General features: G+C 39.1%; 2 protein-coding genes across 6 annotated transcripts; one reads left to right on the top strand and one right to left on the bottom strand.

Annotated features, from left to right (window-relative positions):
* Nucleotides 1-244: 244 nt before the first annotated feature.
* VCF1 (VCP nuclear cofactor family member 1) lies at nucleotides 245-7,460 on the bottom strand. The gene is made up of 3 exons (XM_014071964.2): nucleotides 7,303-7,460; nucleotides 4,029-4,125; nucleotides 245-902 (listed from the first exon to the last, which is right to left on the bottom strand). The coding sequence occupies exons 1-3, from the start codon at nucleotides 7,347-7,349 to the stop codon at nucleotides 657-659; spliced, it is 390 nt and encodes a 129-aa protein (XP_013927439.1). The 5' UTR covers nucleotides 7,350-7,460; the 3' UTR covers nucleotides 245-656.
* Nucleotides 7,461-7,547: 87 nt separating this feature from the next.
* MTNAP1 (mitochondrial nucleoid associated protein 1) lies at nucleotides 7,548-16,190 on the top strand. 5 transcript variants are annotated; one of them, XM_014071969.2, is made up of 5 exons: nucleotides 7,548-7,867; nucleotides 10,084-11,115; nucleotides 13,821-13,898; nucleotides 14,048-14,164; nucleotides 14,725-16,190. In XM_014071969.2, the coding sequence occupies exons 2-5, from the start codon at nucleotides 10,092-10,094 to the stop codon at nucleotides 14,766-14,768; spliced, it is 1,263 nt and encodes a 420-aa protein (XP_013927444.2). In that variant the 5' UTR covers nucleotides 7,548-7,867; nucleotides 10,084-10,091; the 3' UTR covers nucleotides 14,769-16,190. The 5 variants fall into 5 exon arrangements, with proteins under 5 accessions (XP_013927444.2, XP_013927441.2, XP_013927443.2 ...); XM_014071966.2 differs by having other exon boundaries at nucleotides 10,084-11,541; XM_014071967.2 differs by lacking the exon at nucleotides 7,548-7,867 and adding an exon at nucleotides 7,934-8,372 and having other exon boundaries at nucleotides 10,084-11,541.
* The last annotated feature ends 1,510 nt before the right edge of the window (nucleotides 16,191-17,700 follow it).

Genomic DNA, 17,700 nt, shown 5'->3' with positions numbered 1-17,700 from the left:
TAAAAATACAAGATATGCAGCTTAGGCAGCTGAAGTTATTAACTGATTGTTTTCTTTAAACAGCCAGTGTAATTAAGTCCATGGCCAATAGAAAAGTTCCTGTGTGTGTTTGTGTGTAAGTAATAAGGAAGCAATTGTTTGCACTCCAGTAATAAAATCTCCCATTCTACCTCATGGGAGTATTTTTTAAAGTGGCCTTAATACATAAAGACTTAACTTTTTAAAAGAGTAAGTTACCATAAAAACATATTCACTATTTATTGAAATAAAAAAAAAAGACTTATAAAACTAAACACAAATGTTGGAAAGGATCTTACATAAAGCATTGGTTACTAATAAAACAGATTGAGAAGTCAGACTGGACTCATTATGCACTCCTATAATACAGAGGTGGACTCTTAGGCTCATCCCGACACATCAGCTCTCCACCCTCAACCAGTCTCCAGAACAATCCTATAAAAATTACTCCAAAGCTCCCTTTGCATTGCAGTAGTGCAGCAAACCACAAGTAAACAACTACCTGTTAACCTGTTATTCCAAATAGAGATTGAAAAGGCAACAGGCATTTTGTGCAATTTTAACAATTTCTTTTTTTAAAGTTGAAATATCACACAGTGCTGTCCCCCTTCACAGAAGGCAGAGAGCTGCTAGGCTCATCATGTTGGAGGACGGCCCCTGTTCTGTAAGCTGTGGAAGTGCGCCTCCTTCAAGATCTGGTTGATGTGGAAGTAAGGGCCTTGGCATAGTGCAGACTGCTCGTGGAAAGACTGAGGAGGCGTCACAGGACTTGATCCTGGCATTATCTGGGGTAAGCTGGTGTCTGTCCCGGTAGCTCTGTCAGGACTGCTTATGTTGCTGCTGCTGCTATAGCTGCTGGTACTGCCACTCTCACTGCTGGAAGACTGTGGAACAAGACATACAGGGAGGCTGATCATCATAACTTGCCAAAAGCAACTTTATATCTCAAGCATTTTTCTGGAGAAGTCTGTACCAAAAACATGATCATTCTGTTTCTATAGGGAAACATTGCAATAAGCAAGTTAAACATGCAGGTCCAGCAATAATTTGCTGTACTTTCAATTCCACTGGGGGAAAAACATGCCTTGCCACAAACCCCAAATGTCATATTTATATTTTCAAATATTCAAATAATTGATCTGAGGCTGAAATTTAACAATCTTAAGCACCATACTGTTAAATATAAAACTGAATTGCTTTGAGTGAGTCAGTCTACCCATCTATCACTGTTATCTCCCACTAAACATCTGATGAAGCAAAGTAGTTAATTCCTCAACAGATTATTTGTCCATGCTACCATATTTGTTAAACCGCAATGGGAGATTTTAAAACTGAATTCAAATAGTTAATGTTTAATTACACCTTCACACAAATATAAAATGTTAAGAGTTGCACTAATATAATATTCCTTGATGGGTACAAATTATGTTTTAACACTAGAAGGATTCATTCATGCACATACATAATGTCAACTGCCAGGAAGGCAAATAGTCACCTCCCTTATAGGCAGAGAGAATTCCAGCTGCCTATCTCATTCCATCATTATTATAATTTCCATAGCTAACTTAGTAAGCAATGGCCAAATGAAGACATCAGAGAAAACCAAGGTGAAAGATACTGCTTGGATTAACACATCACAGTGAGCCATAATGTGACTCTTTGCTTTACTTGAACAAATTCAGGTAATGAAAAGTTAACAGATACCATGTTGCTGCTGTTCAAGATATTAGATCTGAATATGAACATTCAATGAGTTTCTGATGAAAATCACTGTGAATGCTGCCTTGCGTTACAGAACAAGAAAACAAAAGCATACATATTGAAAATTCACATTTGAAAGAAAAGCTTATAAATCAAATGCAGCAGGACTATTTATTTTAATGTAAACAAAACTAATAAACTAAATTATATGCTTCGTCCTAAGAGGGTCAGTACACTGCAATTCACTCTGAGTTGGAGGGAATATTACTTATCATGCATGAACTTCCAAGTTAATCTCTAGAGATCCTTGTTGGGAGGGAATAGTGCAAACACACAGAGTAAGACTGGCTTTCTTTTCACGACAGACATGCCAGACAAATTATGATAAAAATGACTGGTATTAATCCTTAACATATTCAAGATGCTCCGCATGCTGCACAATGCATTGTAAGCCAAGGCATTCACATTAAAAGGTGTTATGTAAAAGTTCTGGTTCACAAAAGTCCTGAGAAATGGCACAGATTAGTATCTCTGGAAAGCAACTGACACAAAAATTAAGAGGAATAAATTATAAATAGTCCAAATTAGCAAGCATAATGTAAGAAGGAAAACTGATCCATATTTGTGAGACTAAGAGAAAGGGGAAGGATGATAATCACAAAAATAGGGAAAAGAAAAAGAAGTTCGGGGAAATGGGGAGAAGAAGGAAAAGAATTAAAACTGGAATTTTTGAGAGCACAAGAGAAAATGGTTAAAAAAGGAAGAAAGGTAAAAAGTTACATTAGTAAACTAAAGAGAATAGTAGTAAGAGTGTTATTGTGATGTAACTAATTAAGAAATAAAGAAATGATAATATATTGTTAATTGTGGAAAAAAATTGAAAGAAATGCTCTCTATGTTTAAATTGAATTAGAGAACAGATGCTGTTTATAGCAAAATATACCAATGGAGAAAATAAGAAATGAAAATTTGGTGTAATTTTGAAGGGGCAATTGAAGATATTGTTTATGTATTAAGAAAAAATAACCATAAAGATGAAAAATAATGGAAGATAATAATTTGGTGGAAAGTGAAAACGAAACTATGATGTAAAAAGGACTATGTAAATGAGAGGATGTAAAAGAAAAGACCCGGACAACTCTTTGTTCCTATAATATGTGTAATTTATATTAAAAAATAAAAAAACCTTGAATGGAAAAAAAGAAAGGGGAAGGATGTAATGGATTTGAACGGAGGAGGTTTAATCTTCTGGGGTGGAATTGATGAACACAAAGCTCACAATGATGGAAGCTAGCATGCAGGCCTGATTATGAATGACTGGACTAAAATATATTTCAGAAAACAAAGTGCTACATACAAAAGTAGCCACTGGTGACACTTGTATGTCATGTTTCTCTGAATGTTGGCGATGTCACAACAACTGATAAATTTGAAGAAAATTTTTAACATAATGAATGGGATCTTCTAGGTAATGTGTATAAAATGAGAAAGCACTAGAACAAATAATTGGGCCATTCCGGGATAAGAATAAATAACAATGGATATTGGTGTGTATCTACTTAAAAAAGATTTGTTGAAAAGTACGAGTGCTTTGTTTATGATGAATACAAGGAAAGTAGTGAAAGATAAAAGATAATAAAGAGTTCTGAATGTGGGAGAGCTCCTTTTCCATAGAACCAACAGCGAACCTTGGGAAACAATGGAAATTTTAAAATATTCCAAAGCAGCAAATAGATGAAGAGAAAATGCAAATCCAATATTGAGAAGTATTAGAGACAGATTAATCTCCCAATTAATGACAAAAGAAACGGCATAAGGAAAGATTTGGAAGCAGCAGCTTGTAACAGATGGAGGAGAAATATGTTACAGGGCCCAAGAATAATATAGAGTTATGCTAATGAGATCCACAAAAAAGCACTCATGAGGGAACAAAGTGAATTTTAGATATGCTATGTGATGCAACAAGGAATACAGAACTGAAAATTAATGTGTTTAACATCCAGGTATTTGTTGTACGTTTGACAAACAATGAAATTGTGCACATGAGGAAATATTTACTAAGGAAGGGATAATGAAGAAAATGTAAAGCAAACAAATATTGGTAGAAAGGCAGTGGATAGTACGCAATGAACTGCTAGGAATATTTGTCAAAAGAAACAAAAATGATTTTGTAGAAGAGCTTAATCCTGAAAGGGAACATCATGACAGAATGCATGTAAAAATACTTCAGCTACAAAAAGTATTCACACACTTTGTTAATAGGATAATATATTAACTGCCAAAGCAAAACTATATTGAAACCATCTTACCTCTGTATCCCACGAATCCTGAAAGACAGCATTTCGGCTACCACGTTTAGTTTGTGGAACTGGCCCATCCTCCTCTATGCCATTTCGTCTTCTCTTCCTGCAGCAAAAATTGGGGAGCAGTAGAATAAGCTCAGTATACTTTTAAAAGATACAATTACAGCTAACACACTGTTTAAAACTATTCATTTTTTCCATCTGCCCATTGCTACAAAGATATCAGCCATTAAACCCAGAAAAAAGCCATATCAAAAGGTGCAATTCATCCTCTAAAGCAGTGGCCCCCCTTTCCAGATTGGCAGCCTGGGCCAACGGATGTGTGTCTAAGTGGCAGGTGCATGTGCGTGAACAGCTCCATTTATGCAAACAGTATGCGTGCATGCCCTTCCCTCATGGAGCTGTCCGTGCGAGAGTGCTTGCATTGCGCACTAAGCTCCAATTGCGTGGCAGGCACTTGTATTTGTGCGCAAAACTCCACTTACACGAGTGGAGGGTGCTTGGCTCGTGCATAAATGTTCACTTGCACAAGTGCCCTCTGCTCACACAAGTGGAGCTTGACAAGTGGGTGCTTGTCCATTTCTCCTGCTGTCTGGTTTTGAATAGACTGGTAGGGCCTGGGGGGTTTAAAGCATCTTTCATTATCCTATGCTAGTTTAAAAAACATGTACAGATTAATTATCTTTTAAAGTTGAATTTTAAACTTCATCTAGATGCTTAGAAATCTCAGTGCAGTAAGAATCATCTCAGTAGCAACCATTTTAAAATGAAACGTATCCTGAATGTCTGGCAATGAAAAATAGTTACAGGTGGTTCTCAACTTACAACCATTCAGTTTAGTGACTATTCAAAGTTACCGCAGTGCTGAAAAAAGTGACTCAAGACTGTTTTCCTCACTTATAACCATTGCAGCATCCCCATGGTCACAGGAACCAATTTTGGATGCTTGGCAACTGGCTCATATTTGTGATGGTTTCAGTGTCCTGGGATCACCTTTTGCAATCTTCAAATAAGCAAAGTCAATGGGGAAGCCAGAACAACCATATTACTGACATAACAACTGCAGTGATTCACTTAACAATTGTGGCAAGAAATGTCATAGAATGGAGCAAAACTCACTTAATAATTGTTGCTTAGCAACACAAATTTTGGGTCAATTGTAGTCATAAGTTAAGAATTACCTGTCTGCTTCTCATCCTAATGGTCTATTAGATTATCAGGATTTATTTTATCTGTTATAAATGTCAGCAGTTCAAGATGGGTATGATAAGTGTTATTTTAAGTCCAAAGCAAACACAAATTTTGAGAAAAAAGCATTTTCTGTTTTTAAATGAGCATAACTTCCATATGGATATTCTTTAAGATATCCTTTGTTATGCTCAAAAGCACCAATATATCTGGTACAATATTTCAGATGAGCTCACAAAATGAAGAGGATTATTCATAAACAAACATTTTTAATGCTCTAAAAAGACTGAAGCAAGTTTAAAAGTCATACTAGAGTCTTGAAAGTTTGGTAGAGATATAAAAAAATATGTCGATCTATTTATTCAGTCGTTCAATTTGGGGGTATTTCTTTGTCTTGTTTATATACAGTTATTGTATGAGAATTTTTTCTAAGTGAGATGTGATTTTGAAAATTATTTTGTTTTCCAATTATGAACATTAACTATTTAACATATTGAATAGACCTAATGACTATTTTTTTCTGAGGTTTCTCCAAATATGGAACCATGATAAGTTCTACCAAGCTGTACAAAAATCTTACTATCAGACAATGAACCAATAAAGCAGCATATTGTAATTTGAAACAGGCTTCAGGTTTTGACAGAAATGCATTTACAAGTATTGCATAGTTGGCCTTAATGTGCTACCAACATATTACATGTTCTCATAAATAACACCAGAGGAGCACAGCTGCTAAATACATTTAGGATTCCATTGCAAGCTTATAAGCTGTATCTCCATTTTTAATCTCAACTCAGCCATAAATTCACTGAATGGCTTTTAGAAAAATTACAAACCCCTTCTTTCTATATTCAAATATTTACATCTGGTAACTTTGTAATATTAATTGAAGGCCTGCTTTGCAAGGCCTTAAAGAATGGCCGTGAAAGTGGTTAAGAGATAAGATTTGCTTCTGAGAAACTTCAGGGTCAAATTTCTATTCTGTCATCAAATTGATAGAAGGATCTCGGCTCAAGCACAATTTCTTGACAGCTTTTTTCCTGAATGCCATCACTCTGCTAAACGACTAATCCCCATAACAGTCAAATTATGTACTAGGACTGTATTATTATTATTATTCTCTTCCTTCCTAGTACCTATCTCTTTCCACTTATGACTATAACCATATTGCTTGTATCTTTAACATTTATATTGTTTCATTTGTTTCCTAGTATAATTTGATTGCTTATTAGTGACCTATGACTATCACTAAGTGTTGTATCTTATGATTCTTGATGAACGTATTCTGTTTTATTTTATTTTAATGTATATTGAGAGCATATGCACCAAAGACAAATTCCTTTATGTGTCCAATCACACTTGGCCAATAAAGAATTCTATTCTATTCTATTAAATGTTCCTGCAAAAATAAAAAAAATAAGAGTATATACCAGCCTAAACCAATTCAAGGAAAAATAAAATAGAATCATAAAAAAGCAGCAGTCGAAAAGAACGATCAAAACGCAGAGACCCCTGGATTATTATTATTATTACAAAGGAAAGATGGAAAAAAGTGGAAAATGCGAGGTGCCCATTTAACCCGCTGGGCCAAACCCGAGTCGAAATGAGACGGCCCATGTTCACCTCCAATCTTTCCCATCGCGTTTGTACCCCACTTCCCAGGCTCCCCAGCCGGCTAATAAGGAGCGAGGCGGCTGCAGATGGGCGATGGGGAAAAACAGCTGAGGAAGGCAGGTAACCCAGATTTCCGCCCGCAAAGACGCAGCTGACGCGAAGGCTTGGAGGCAACAACCACGGCAATGACCGCACAATCGCCTTCAGGAGCCCCTCGGGCTCTTCTCCTCCTAGCTGGGTCGCCCTCGCCTTTTCTGGCTTTTTGGGCCTGGCTAGGTGGCTAAGACGCTGAGCTTGTCGATCAGGAAGGTCGGCAGCTCGGCGGTTCGACTCCCTAGTATAATATAGGCAGGGGGGTTGGACTAGATGACCTCCAAGGACCCTTCCAACTGTTACTGTTTTCTGCCCGCGGCTGCTTCAAGCTCTCCCCCCTCCCCCGCCTCCCCGAGACCATCCCGTTTTCCGCGGCCGTTTTCACCTCTGTCTCGCTCCTCGTTCGCCGGGCAGCGGCCCCCGGCAACTCATGGCCGGGCTGGGCCCCAGTCCGCTCGGACCCCAAGCAGCGAAGATGGCAGGCCGCCGCGATCCGGCTCCCAAACAACCTTCTCCCTTCCCCCCCACCTCTTCCTTCTTTCTCTATCCAAGCCCAGCAGAGTCCTCTTCCGGTGTGCACGCCTCCTGCGCAAGCGCAATGAAGCAGCGCGGCCGGGACCGCCTCTGGCCGGAGACGCTCTCGGCCTTGGATGGCGCAATCGCGGTGCGGTCCCCACGAAGCCGTGACTCTAGAGCGCATGTGCGTAGTAAGGCTAACGGGTGACGCATACGGCACATGCACTGTCGCCCAATTTGCCTCGCTCTCCGCTCGTGGGGTGACGGTCAAAGGTTTCCATTCCGCCGGAGGCGCGTTTGTCGTTTCCAACGCTGGATTCGCGAACTGATGGTTTATCGAGTGTAGCTGAGTTCCAGTTCGGCGCGGTTTCCTCCTGAGTGAAACCTTTCTTCGCTTGCGGCTTCTTACTTCCAGGAGGGAACCCAATTTCTGGGTAAGCCTATGTGGGACTGAAGGAATTTACCTGAGAAGGAAAGTGATGGATGGAGGTTTATGTCGGCCATAGATTCCCTCAGGCTAAGATTCCCATTGGCTTTAAGGCACAGCTCTGACCTGGAAGAAATCCACCCCTCATGCTCCCGGGTTCCTTAAATTGCTGGCTTTTGGAGTGGAGAGGAGCGAGAGGAGCGACAGTTTAACTGAGGCAAACTTTAAGCGTAGGAATGAATTTAATTTGAAAAGTTTGCCTACTTGTGAAATAGTTTTGTTTGCCTGTCTGCAGCTTTTTTAGCGTTAATGTAGCATCGTGATGGGGATCTGTAACGCTGATTCTTGCCATGAGAGACTGGATCACAGGAGCTTTTATTGAGAAATTGCTGGTTTAAGCAATTTTTGGGTTTTATTATTATGTGGTTAATCTTTGGCGAGATTCGCAGCCTTTGGGGCTGGTTGGTAGTTCAACAGCTCCAGTCCTAACCCAGGACCTAGGAACTGTTAAGGTAATGTTGAAAGTAATGTCCTTCTGGGTTCAGCTCCAAGTGGGGAAGAAGACACTGGAAACATGGAGGCTGCTTGGAAAGATGGTTTATTGTTGGACAGGGCCACATGGCTTGAGCCCTGTACAGAAAAGGTGATCACATGCTTCAATGTTGATGGAGAAGAAGAGAGAAGGCTGAGGAAGGGGCTTGCTAGGCTTTTATACCCTGTTCAGTCCCACCTCTCTGTTTCTTGTTCCTGTGTAAGAAATGTATTCTGACTGGTTGTCAAACTCCCATGGTGCCATGCAGGGGGCTACTCTCTAGGCTGTGATGAGTTCTCAGTTGCCTTGTGGTCAGTTGAGTAATATCCCTTCCCCCTACAGCTGCAGTGAGGAGAAGTCTTTATTATGTAAAGTGGGCTGGGCTGGCCATCTTAATGGCCCATTAGCTGGGGATGGGCAGAAAGCTATAGGGAACTATTGTCTTTTAAAACATGTTTCTTTTCACATCCAGAGAAATATTCTGCCTTTTCGATATTTCCAGGATATTTCATTTTTCTGGGAGAGGGCTGGATGATAACTTCCCACAGTAAGGAGGACATAAGCTGTTCCAAGTAGGGTGTTTTTTTGTAGAATCAGAATGTTCAAGCCCAATAAATTTAGAATTTCCAAATAGCGAGGTAGCCCTTTAGGTATTGCTCCAATTACAATTGGGACAACACACAATTTCTATTATTATTATTATTGGTGGTGGTGATGGTAGTAATAGTAGTAGCATTTCAGCCACGTGACTCTTCTTTAGGTTCTTCCAAATGGTTGATCTGTGTGGTAAAATATGTTAATATAAATTCTAACAGTAGTGTATTTGTGGTAGGTCAATAGGACAGTAAACATACTATAGATGATGGTAGGAATTCTTTTCTTTAAAATATATTTTAATAGAAAATAGGAGAAAAGTTTTACATTTATTAAAATATGAATACACCAGTGGTGGGATTCTTTTTTTTTTTTTTACTACCGGCTCTGTGGGCATGGCTTGGCAAGTGTGGCATGGCTTGGTGGGAGTGGCAGGGGAAAGTTACTGCAAAATCCCCATTTCCTCCCGATCAGCTGGGACTTGGGAGGCAGATAATAGATGTGGGCGGGGCCAGTCAGAGGTGGTATTTACCAGTTGTCTGAACTATTCAAAATTTTTGCTACCGATTCTCCAGAACTAGTGAGAACCTACTGAATACACCTCTGGAATACACACTGCGTAGTATCTCTATAGTGTATGCTTATGCATATTTGGAACAATACTACCTGAATGAAAAATTAAAAGACCAAATGTGTTGGAAAAAAGTTTTTTGGGCATTGAACCATTCTATATCCTTGGTACACATTCCAACTGGTATTAAGAGCCGAGGTGGCGCAGTGGTTAGGGTGCAGTACTGCAGGCCACTTCAGCTGACTGTTATCTGCAGTTCAGCGGTTCTAATCTCACCGGCTCAAGGTTGACTCAGCCTTCCATCCTTCCGAGGTGGGTGAAATGAGGACCCAGACTGTGGGGACAGTCTGGGTCCTCATGCTGACTCTATAAACCGCTTAGAGAGGGCTGAAAGCCCTATGAAGCGGTATATAAGTCTAACCGCTATTGCTAACTGCTATTGCTAGCTCTTCTCAAATTTTTATCCAGGCAAGTTTTCCTTAACTCTGCCTATTCTTCCAATGTCTGGTTCCATTTTCTTTTTCAGGCAGAAAAATGACTGGCAACTCACCACAAATACAAATCTGTCCCTACTGCAAAAAGCAGTTTAAACGTCTCAAGTCTCACCTGCCTCACTGTAAGATGGCAGGTAGTGAAGATTCAAGAGAAGCTTTGCCTCTTCTCAGAAAAGCCTGTGATTCTGCTACATCTGAGCAGCTAAGTACTGAGAAAAAGACACAGCAAATCAGAAGCTTAGAAACTCCTCCCAAAGAAGAAAGCAAAAAGAGTAAAACTGACTTGGTAACAAAGAATGGAAGAAAAAAAAATATTGGAGTAACTGGAACAGTTGTAAACAGCAATCTGGCAGAAGACAAAGATACAGAAAAGAAAATTAAAAGTGCTAGTGAAAAATTTCCCCAAACAAAGGAAAATAAACAAAAAACTTCAGAAGAGCTTTCAGCACCAGTAGATAAAAGGCTGTTTCCAAAAATAAATCTTCCAGAGAACTTATCCACAGTCGAAAAAACCACTAGAGCCTCTTTACCTAAAGAAGAGATTATACCTGATCTTAGGTTAGAATCACTGACACAAAGTAGAAAAGCCACTTCAGAATCACATCAGAAACCCTGTGCAAAACAGAAGCAGAACATAGAGTCACTTGGAGAGCAGCGTGTGTCCCTTTCAACAAATAATTTCATTGAGAGTCTTCAACCAATTAATCAAGGTCTTGGTGGCAGAATAGAACAAATCACTACCTCTCATCATGTGACAGCATTAGAAAACAGATGTGAATCCTCTGGTCATAATAGATTGTCAAATGAAAATATCCTTGATAACAGTAAGACAGAACAGTGGCCTCTGAAATCAGGGTCAGAAGGAGCAAACATTGCTTCGGCCAACAGGCAGCAAATTATTACAGGCAATGTGGACAAGAAGAACATTTTAGAACGTGAAAGAAATGTCAAAAGTGGAAGCACAGAAAATGACATGTTCTCAATTAAAACATGCACATCACAGGACCGCGTTGTTGTAGACAGCTTTGGAAAGGTTATCAGAGGTCCAGTCCACTTGCTTAAAAGTAAGTTAAATGCAAATTCCTTATTTCTCAAAGCAGAGGATTATCTTAAGGAACACCACATTGATCCAGATCCTAAGCCAAATATGTGTCCCACATTCACAGAAGTTCTCAGAGAAATGAGAATTGATAAAGCTACTACTACCAGTAGCTACTTAAGTGCTTTGGAGAAAAATGCATATTTGAGCTCACGAGCCTTTGAGACAAAAGAAGGTAAAAATTCAGTGACAGGTTTAAAAAAACTCTCGCTACAAGAATTAGAAGTGACTACTTTTCCAGAACAAAACATAAAACTACCTTCATTAGGACTGGAGTGGTTCTCTGAACTGTATCCCAATTATCAGAGGCTGGCCTTATTTTTAGAGAGACAATCAGAGTGGGATACCAAAATATCAGAAGTTCACATTCTGCTTTGTGGCAATAAGAAAGGTAAAAGTTTTTAATCGCACAAATTTCAAAAAAGGAATATAGCTGCTCAATGAATTGGTTCAAATAGTTATTAATTCATGAATGGTGTATGCTCTAAGTCTAAGAGACACAAATGCAGGTAGTAGTCTTCAACTTATGATCACAGTTGAGTCTAAAATTTATGTTGCTGAGAAGTGAGAAATTTATTGTGAGTTTTGCCCCATTTTATGACTTTTCTTGCCATATTTGTTCAGTGAATCAACTGCAGTTGTTAAATTAGCAACACGGTTGTTAAGTGAATCTGGTTTCCCCATTCACTTTGCTTGTCAGAAGGTCTCTAAAGGAGATCACATGACCCCGGGACACTGCAACCGTCATAAATATGAGTCAGTTGCCAAGCATCTGAATGTAAATCACATGACCATGGGAATGATGAAATGGTCATAAGTGTGAAAAATAGTCATAACTCACTTTTTTCAGTGCTGTTATAACTTTGGCCACTAAGTGAACTATTGTGAGTCGAGGACTACCTGTATTTATGTGCATAGTATAAATTACTGTTTGATAGAATCAGTATATTCTCTGGGACATATTTAATTTCAATTTGTCAGCCTAAATCAGGGCTGTCAAACCTCTGGCCCAGGGGCTGGATGAGTTACTTGCTGGCCACGCTGGTTTAACGAAGGGGGGGAAAAAGTCCCAATATGTCACATGACGTTGCTGACGATGTGAGTTTGACACCCCTTGCCTAAATTGAATTTGTTGTGCCAGGGCAGACTAGGACAGTCTTTGAAATAGCATAATTTTTCAAAGGAACCAAGAATAACAAGATTATATGGTATAAGATATATATGTTTTTTTTAACAAACTGAAGTTAGCATGATTTGCAGCACTTCTTTAAATTGAGGTTTACTTAAGAGGCTGAGAATGTTGTTCTAAGTCCCTCCTTGAGAGATGGAATGGCTGTTAAATTGATGTATGTGTAACATAAGTGTATAATGTCTGTTTTGTTTTGTTTTTTGTCCTTATATATAACAGAATACTTGTGTGCGCAGAAATATTGTCATTTACTTTGGGGACGCAAGCAAACTATCTGTAGTATCTTGAAAATGTTTTGAGATCTTTTGTGGTTAATATATAATGCTGTATTTCAGAGCATATCTGTTATCACCTAGTGCAAAATACCTGCTATTAAGAGATGAAAATTGAATCAAATGTTCATTTCTGGAATAATACATAATAATAAAATAAATGATAGGATAATATTTTACATGCCTGAAATGTATTTATAAGATATTGCAAACTCTGTTCTGTTTGATGCATTGTGTTAGGCCAAAGCATATTTATCCATGACTTATTAAACAACCTACCATTGTCTGCGCTATCAGCACATGCCAAACCAAAGCTGCATAAGCCACATGGTAGCTTGGCATAGTATAGTCACATAGCCACTCTTTTTCCTGCTACAGGCATGGCAGATTTTTAGAAGAAGCCACTCTACATGGATTGTAATGTACAAAATTGAGGAGCAGATAATATTGGTTTAATTATAATATTAAATATTTGTATTTGGTTTTTTTAAAACCAGGTGTTATATTACCAGGAAACAAGAGAAAAAACATTCTTTTTTCTGCCGAAATGTTCTGCTCTGTTGTTTCCCTGCAAAGAACAGCATTAAAATGATTTCTTTAGACATTCTGCTTTCTAGATGTGCAGATCAAAATATCCCTTGTTTAACTATTGTTCTGAGCACAAAATGGAAGTATATTGGAAGTGTTTTAATCTTAAAATAGAGCTGTCCTATCAAAATCATTGTTCTAAGCCCAAACAGCCAGATTTGCACTTTAGGTGGCACATTTTATGCTTATGACAAATTAGAATAAAATGAAACATTGTACCTATTCGGAAGTGCAGTTTTATCACAAGCTTGCTTTTGCTGTTCTATGCAAGGTAGGATATTGTACTTCAAATATTATCTTGAAAGCCAACATACTGCTATCTGTATCCCTACCGACTAAAATCCATGTTCAATGTATTGACACACATTCAGAATGAATGTTAGGAACCATAGTCTTATTTACTGGCCATCTATTTTGTTATTAAACTAAAAATAAACCCACCTATTCCAATGAACATTATAGCTTACATTGGAGGGAAGCATCAAATATTCTACCAGGAAACACTACAGTACCTTGGTGTCCCTGAGAAGAAATGAAAATATAGGTTATAGTCAGCCTTGGAAAGTTGCAAAGAGGGCTTGCATAAAATGTAAACCAACATCTAGCTGTTTTGTCTCTCAGTTCCTCTGGCAGAAAAGAACCTAAAGGATATCAAACCTGGGGGTCTGCCCCAGGGGATACTTGGAGCAACATTCAGAGGTGAGAGCAAGTTGCATTCTGATTTAAAATAGGCGAAAGCTTTGTTATAACAACCAGGGACTAGCAGGAGAAGATGGCTGGAGTCCAGTTTTTGTTGTGAATGATGAAGGATTTCGCTTATGTCTCATAAAACTATTGTTCTCCAATAGCCTGGAATGGATATTTGAACAGGAACATCAATGTGAAAAAGTATGGATTGCCTGGGATTTCTCTGCTGCTGCTGGGCTTGTGTACCCTTGGCTATGCCTGGAGATATGATCATATTAGTAAGTGTTTCTTCCCTTGTATTTATGATTTTATCTGAGAAATGGATTATGTGGGTGTAGGTGGGTTTGGATTGGGAATGGATATGTCAGTGGCTGGATTTGATTCTTAAGCCATTTGGTTACAGGCTGAATACCTTGCATGATTTTTAAAAGCCATGGTTTGTTTAGTTATAGTTTGTTGAATATGCATAGATTTATACGCTTGCAAGAAACATAAGTCATAATTTAAAAATTGCAAGTATTGATTCCTAAGCCAAACCCAAATAAATCGCATAGCTTTGTGTGGTTTAGAAAATAGTTTGAATTCTAACTTTTACTGCATAAATACATAACTATTCTTATATATCACACTGTCACAGTGCAGAATTATACGCTATTGTGTTTGAAAGTTAAGTTCTAGTAGAATTTACTCCCAACATTGGATGGGGCTTTAGGTATTCATATTTATTTGAATATTAGGGAAAATCAACAGGGAAGTTACACTGATGTAGATATATCTGTGATTCAGTGCATATAATTATTATAATAATAACTCTTGTTTTTTGCCCCTGCTGCTGAAGAGTTTAAGCGGAGGAAAGGTCCGGATGAAGATGCAACAGTATAAATATTACACATTTGCGTACTGCTCAGTCATGCACCTTACCTTGGATCTGGTCAGTAAAGTGGACATTATCTGTACTGGAGAAGTTACATGAAAATATTTTGACTAGTAACTTGGCATTTCTTTAGAAAAGATAATCTCCCATGGTATGGACATTTTTTTGTTGATAAAAAAAATCTCTAATCCTGATTTTTTCTGGGCAGGATCTGTCTGTTTTGTACCATTTGCAGTGTTATTTGCGATTTCTTTTGACCTGTGGAATGCAATTAGAGGAGAAGGTGCTCTCTGGGATGTCCTCTGCCACCTGGGGCCTCTGCAAGTGCTGGGAGTGGAAGAGTACAGTGGGCCAGGTCCGGGAGATGGTCTCAGTGGACCTTAGTGGGGGAAGACAAGACATCCCACTAAGGGTACATTAGGGCTTATTTTCTTCCCTGTCCTGTTAAATATTTATGTGAAACTGCTGAGAGAGATCCTCCGTTGGTTTGGTAAAGATGACATCAGTGTACTGATGAGCCATAGCTCTTCATTACACTGGAAGCTTAACTGGGGAGCTGTGGAAGTCCTGATTTAAATGGAACAAAGCTGACTGAATTGAAACCTAACAAGACAGAGTTCCTGTTCTTTTCATTTATTGTGAGGCAGGTGGTTCCTTATAGCAGCTGTCCCCAACCTTTGTGGTTTGGCAGGCCGACACAATGCACATGCAGCCCTTGTACGAGCAGTGGGCCAGTGTGCATGTGAATACTCACCAGCTCACCGCTCGTGCAAGTTGAGCTGCGTGCACCTGCGAACTCCAGCCAGCCATTCACATGGCCCAATTCTGAATAGGCCAGGTTGGGGACCCCTGCCTTATAGAGCCAGGCTGTAAGCCCTTTTTAGCTTTGAATTCTGAAACCAATTTTTTGAACTTGATATATGTAGAAAATAATTACTAAGATCTTTATATTCTAGAGTAATCTTCATTGTTTTCATCTAGCTGCTACAGACTGAACTTTCCAGATACTTTACAGGTATAGTTGTATATTTGGTATTTTGGAATGGCCTCAGTAATATGTATCCAAAATGTAACTTTGTTAAAAAATCAGACTTTTTTTAGGAGTGGCTATTGTGCAAATACAGACCTTACTATTGCTGTCCCCTTGAAAGTCCAGTCACAACACTGAATCAAAGAACATTCCTGTCTGTGCTTTAGCAGTAGCACAACTTCCATCTCAAATATTCCAAATCAAGAGTGTCAAGCCAAACTTTCACCTAACCATCAGCATTGACATTTTGTAGAATTCATTTCGGTTTGTTCTTTAATTCAGTGTACTATTTTGCTCAGGCATCCTGTCAGCCACTTCCTTGTATTAAATCTTGAAGAACGAGGTAATACTAGCGCCCAGCAGCTTCTTGTAGCCATCAAATAAAATATCTTCCAGAGGATTGTCTTGTTTTCAACCAACTAAAGTGTGAATTGCAATGGTTAGCCCAGCTGAAATGGGTTCATTTCATGGGTTCATTTTAGCCCAAATATCAGTATAATTCAGCTAAAGATTTGAGACAGGTGTGTTTGGGGAAGCATGGAATCATCTCCAGATACAGAAAAGGCATCATTTGTCATTGTATTTGAAGGTAACACACAAGATACAGGGGAAGCTGTGCCGCATGCACAATTTTGCATTCTAGCACTTTATTACCACCTACCATCAGGCCCATTACTTGCTTCCTGCTCAGTTGTCAAAGTGCATCAATGTTAGCACCAGCGAGCAACTTACAAACAAAGCAGTGCGTGTTTGTCACAAAATTTGGCCTGTAAAGCACAATATTTGGTTGCCTCTCTGACTACTTGACTGGTCAGGTTTTCTAATGTCGGTGTGTATGATTCATTGGAAGAAAACGATTAAGCAAGATACCTTGTTAAGGCCTGCATCAAGCAAGCATCACTACCCTCGGGGTCCCTGCTCAGGTAGGTGGGGATGGGAAGAGGAATCTCAGAAGACCCTCTGGATAGTGCTTTCACTGCCATCTGTTAGCTCAGAAAAGTGGTTCATTCTGTCTCAGGGATATCTTGAAGAATTTGCTGTTTATATCAGGCCTCCCACGCAAGCAAGCGAGATAATACGTGCAAATCTGGCCGACTACATTACAGAGTCGCCCTGCAATAAGTTGAGCAACGTATAATTTTGTAATATAAACACATTTGATAAAGATGCAGTTGCTATCATCTACTTTATACATTACAGATATTATTTAGATATAAACACCGTATACGGAATAGGTAGTCTGGCACTCTTTGGAAGCAGGGCCACCTGTCTAGAAATAAGGCAGTTTCTTCTGGAACTTCACCCCCCCTCCCCCCAGGGAGAGCCAGAGCAAACTCACTTCCTTGACTTCTGATAAAGTGGCTTTCTGTGACTTGCCACACCCCTTATGACTGTGAATGAAGAAGAGCCCCTCTTGGCAACTATTATGGGAACATGGATGACATGCTTTAAGAATTCCAAATAGCAATAGCAGTTAGACATATATATCGCTTCATAGGGCTTTCAGCCCTCTCTAAGAGGTTTACAGAGTCAGCATATTGCCCCCACAGTCTGGGTCATTTCACCCACCTCGGAAGGATGGACGGCTGAGTCAACCTTGAGCCGGTGAGATTTGAACAGCTGAAATGGCCTGCAGTACTGCACCCTAACCAATGCGCCACCTCAACTGGTGGTCTCCAAATGTTGCCTCTCTTTCTTATAGACAGTGTCCTGTAGTTAAACTGATGGGTTTATCAATGAATCATGATACAAGATAGATGTAGCAGGTGAACTACTTTTTTTTTTTCTTGGAGCTTTGCTAACACACGGAAAGCAAAAATAGATCCAGTCAGTGCAGTGTTGAACAGATACCATCAAACGATCAATAGTATTACAGCAATGGTTTTAAAATGTATTACAACAGAGACATA

The sequence above is a fragment of the Thamnophis sirtalis genome, unplaced genomic scaffold (genome assembly GCF_051295495.1).
Source record: "Thamnophis sirtalis isolate CommonGarterSnake01/CBP01778 unplaced genomic scaffold, rThaSir2_p1.2 scaffold_3, whole genome shotgun sequence".
NCBI classification, from domain to species: Eukaryota; Metazoa; Chordata; class Lepidosauria; order Squamata; family Natricidae; genus Thamnophis; species Thamnophis sirtalis.
This window is presented reverse-complemented; position numbering and strand designations above follow the sequence as displayed.

Coding starts and splice junctions, on each gene's coding strand:
- VCF1 (XM_014071964.2), bottom strand. CDS start 7,349: ATGAGTTGCCGGGGGCCGCTGCCCGGCGAACGAGGAGCGAGACAGAG. Junction 4,126..7,302: donor GAACGAGGAGCGAGACAGAG/GTGAAAACGGCC, acceptor TTTTTGCTGCAG/GAAGAGAAGACGAAATGGCA. Junction 903..4,028: donor AGGATTCGTGGGATACAGAG/GTAAGATGGTTT, acceptor CTTGTTCCACAG/TCTTCCAGCAGTGAGAGTGG.
- MTNAP1 (XM_014071966.2), top strand. CDS start 10,092: ATGACTGGCAACTCACCACAAATACAAATCTGTCCCTACTGCAAAAAG. Junction 13,899..14,047: donor ACTTGGAGCAACATTCAGAG/GTGAGAGCAAGT, acceptor GTTCTCCAATAG/CCTGGAATGGATATTTGAAC. Junction 14,165..14,724: donor CTGGAGATATGATCATATTA/GTAAGTGTTTCT, acceptor CTGCTGCTGAAG/AGTTTAAGCGGAGGAAAGGT.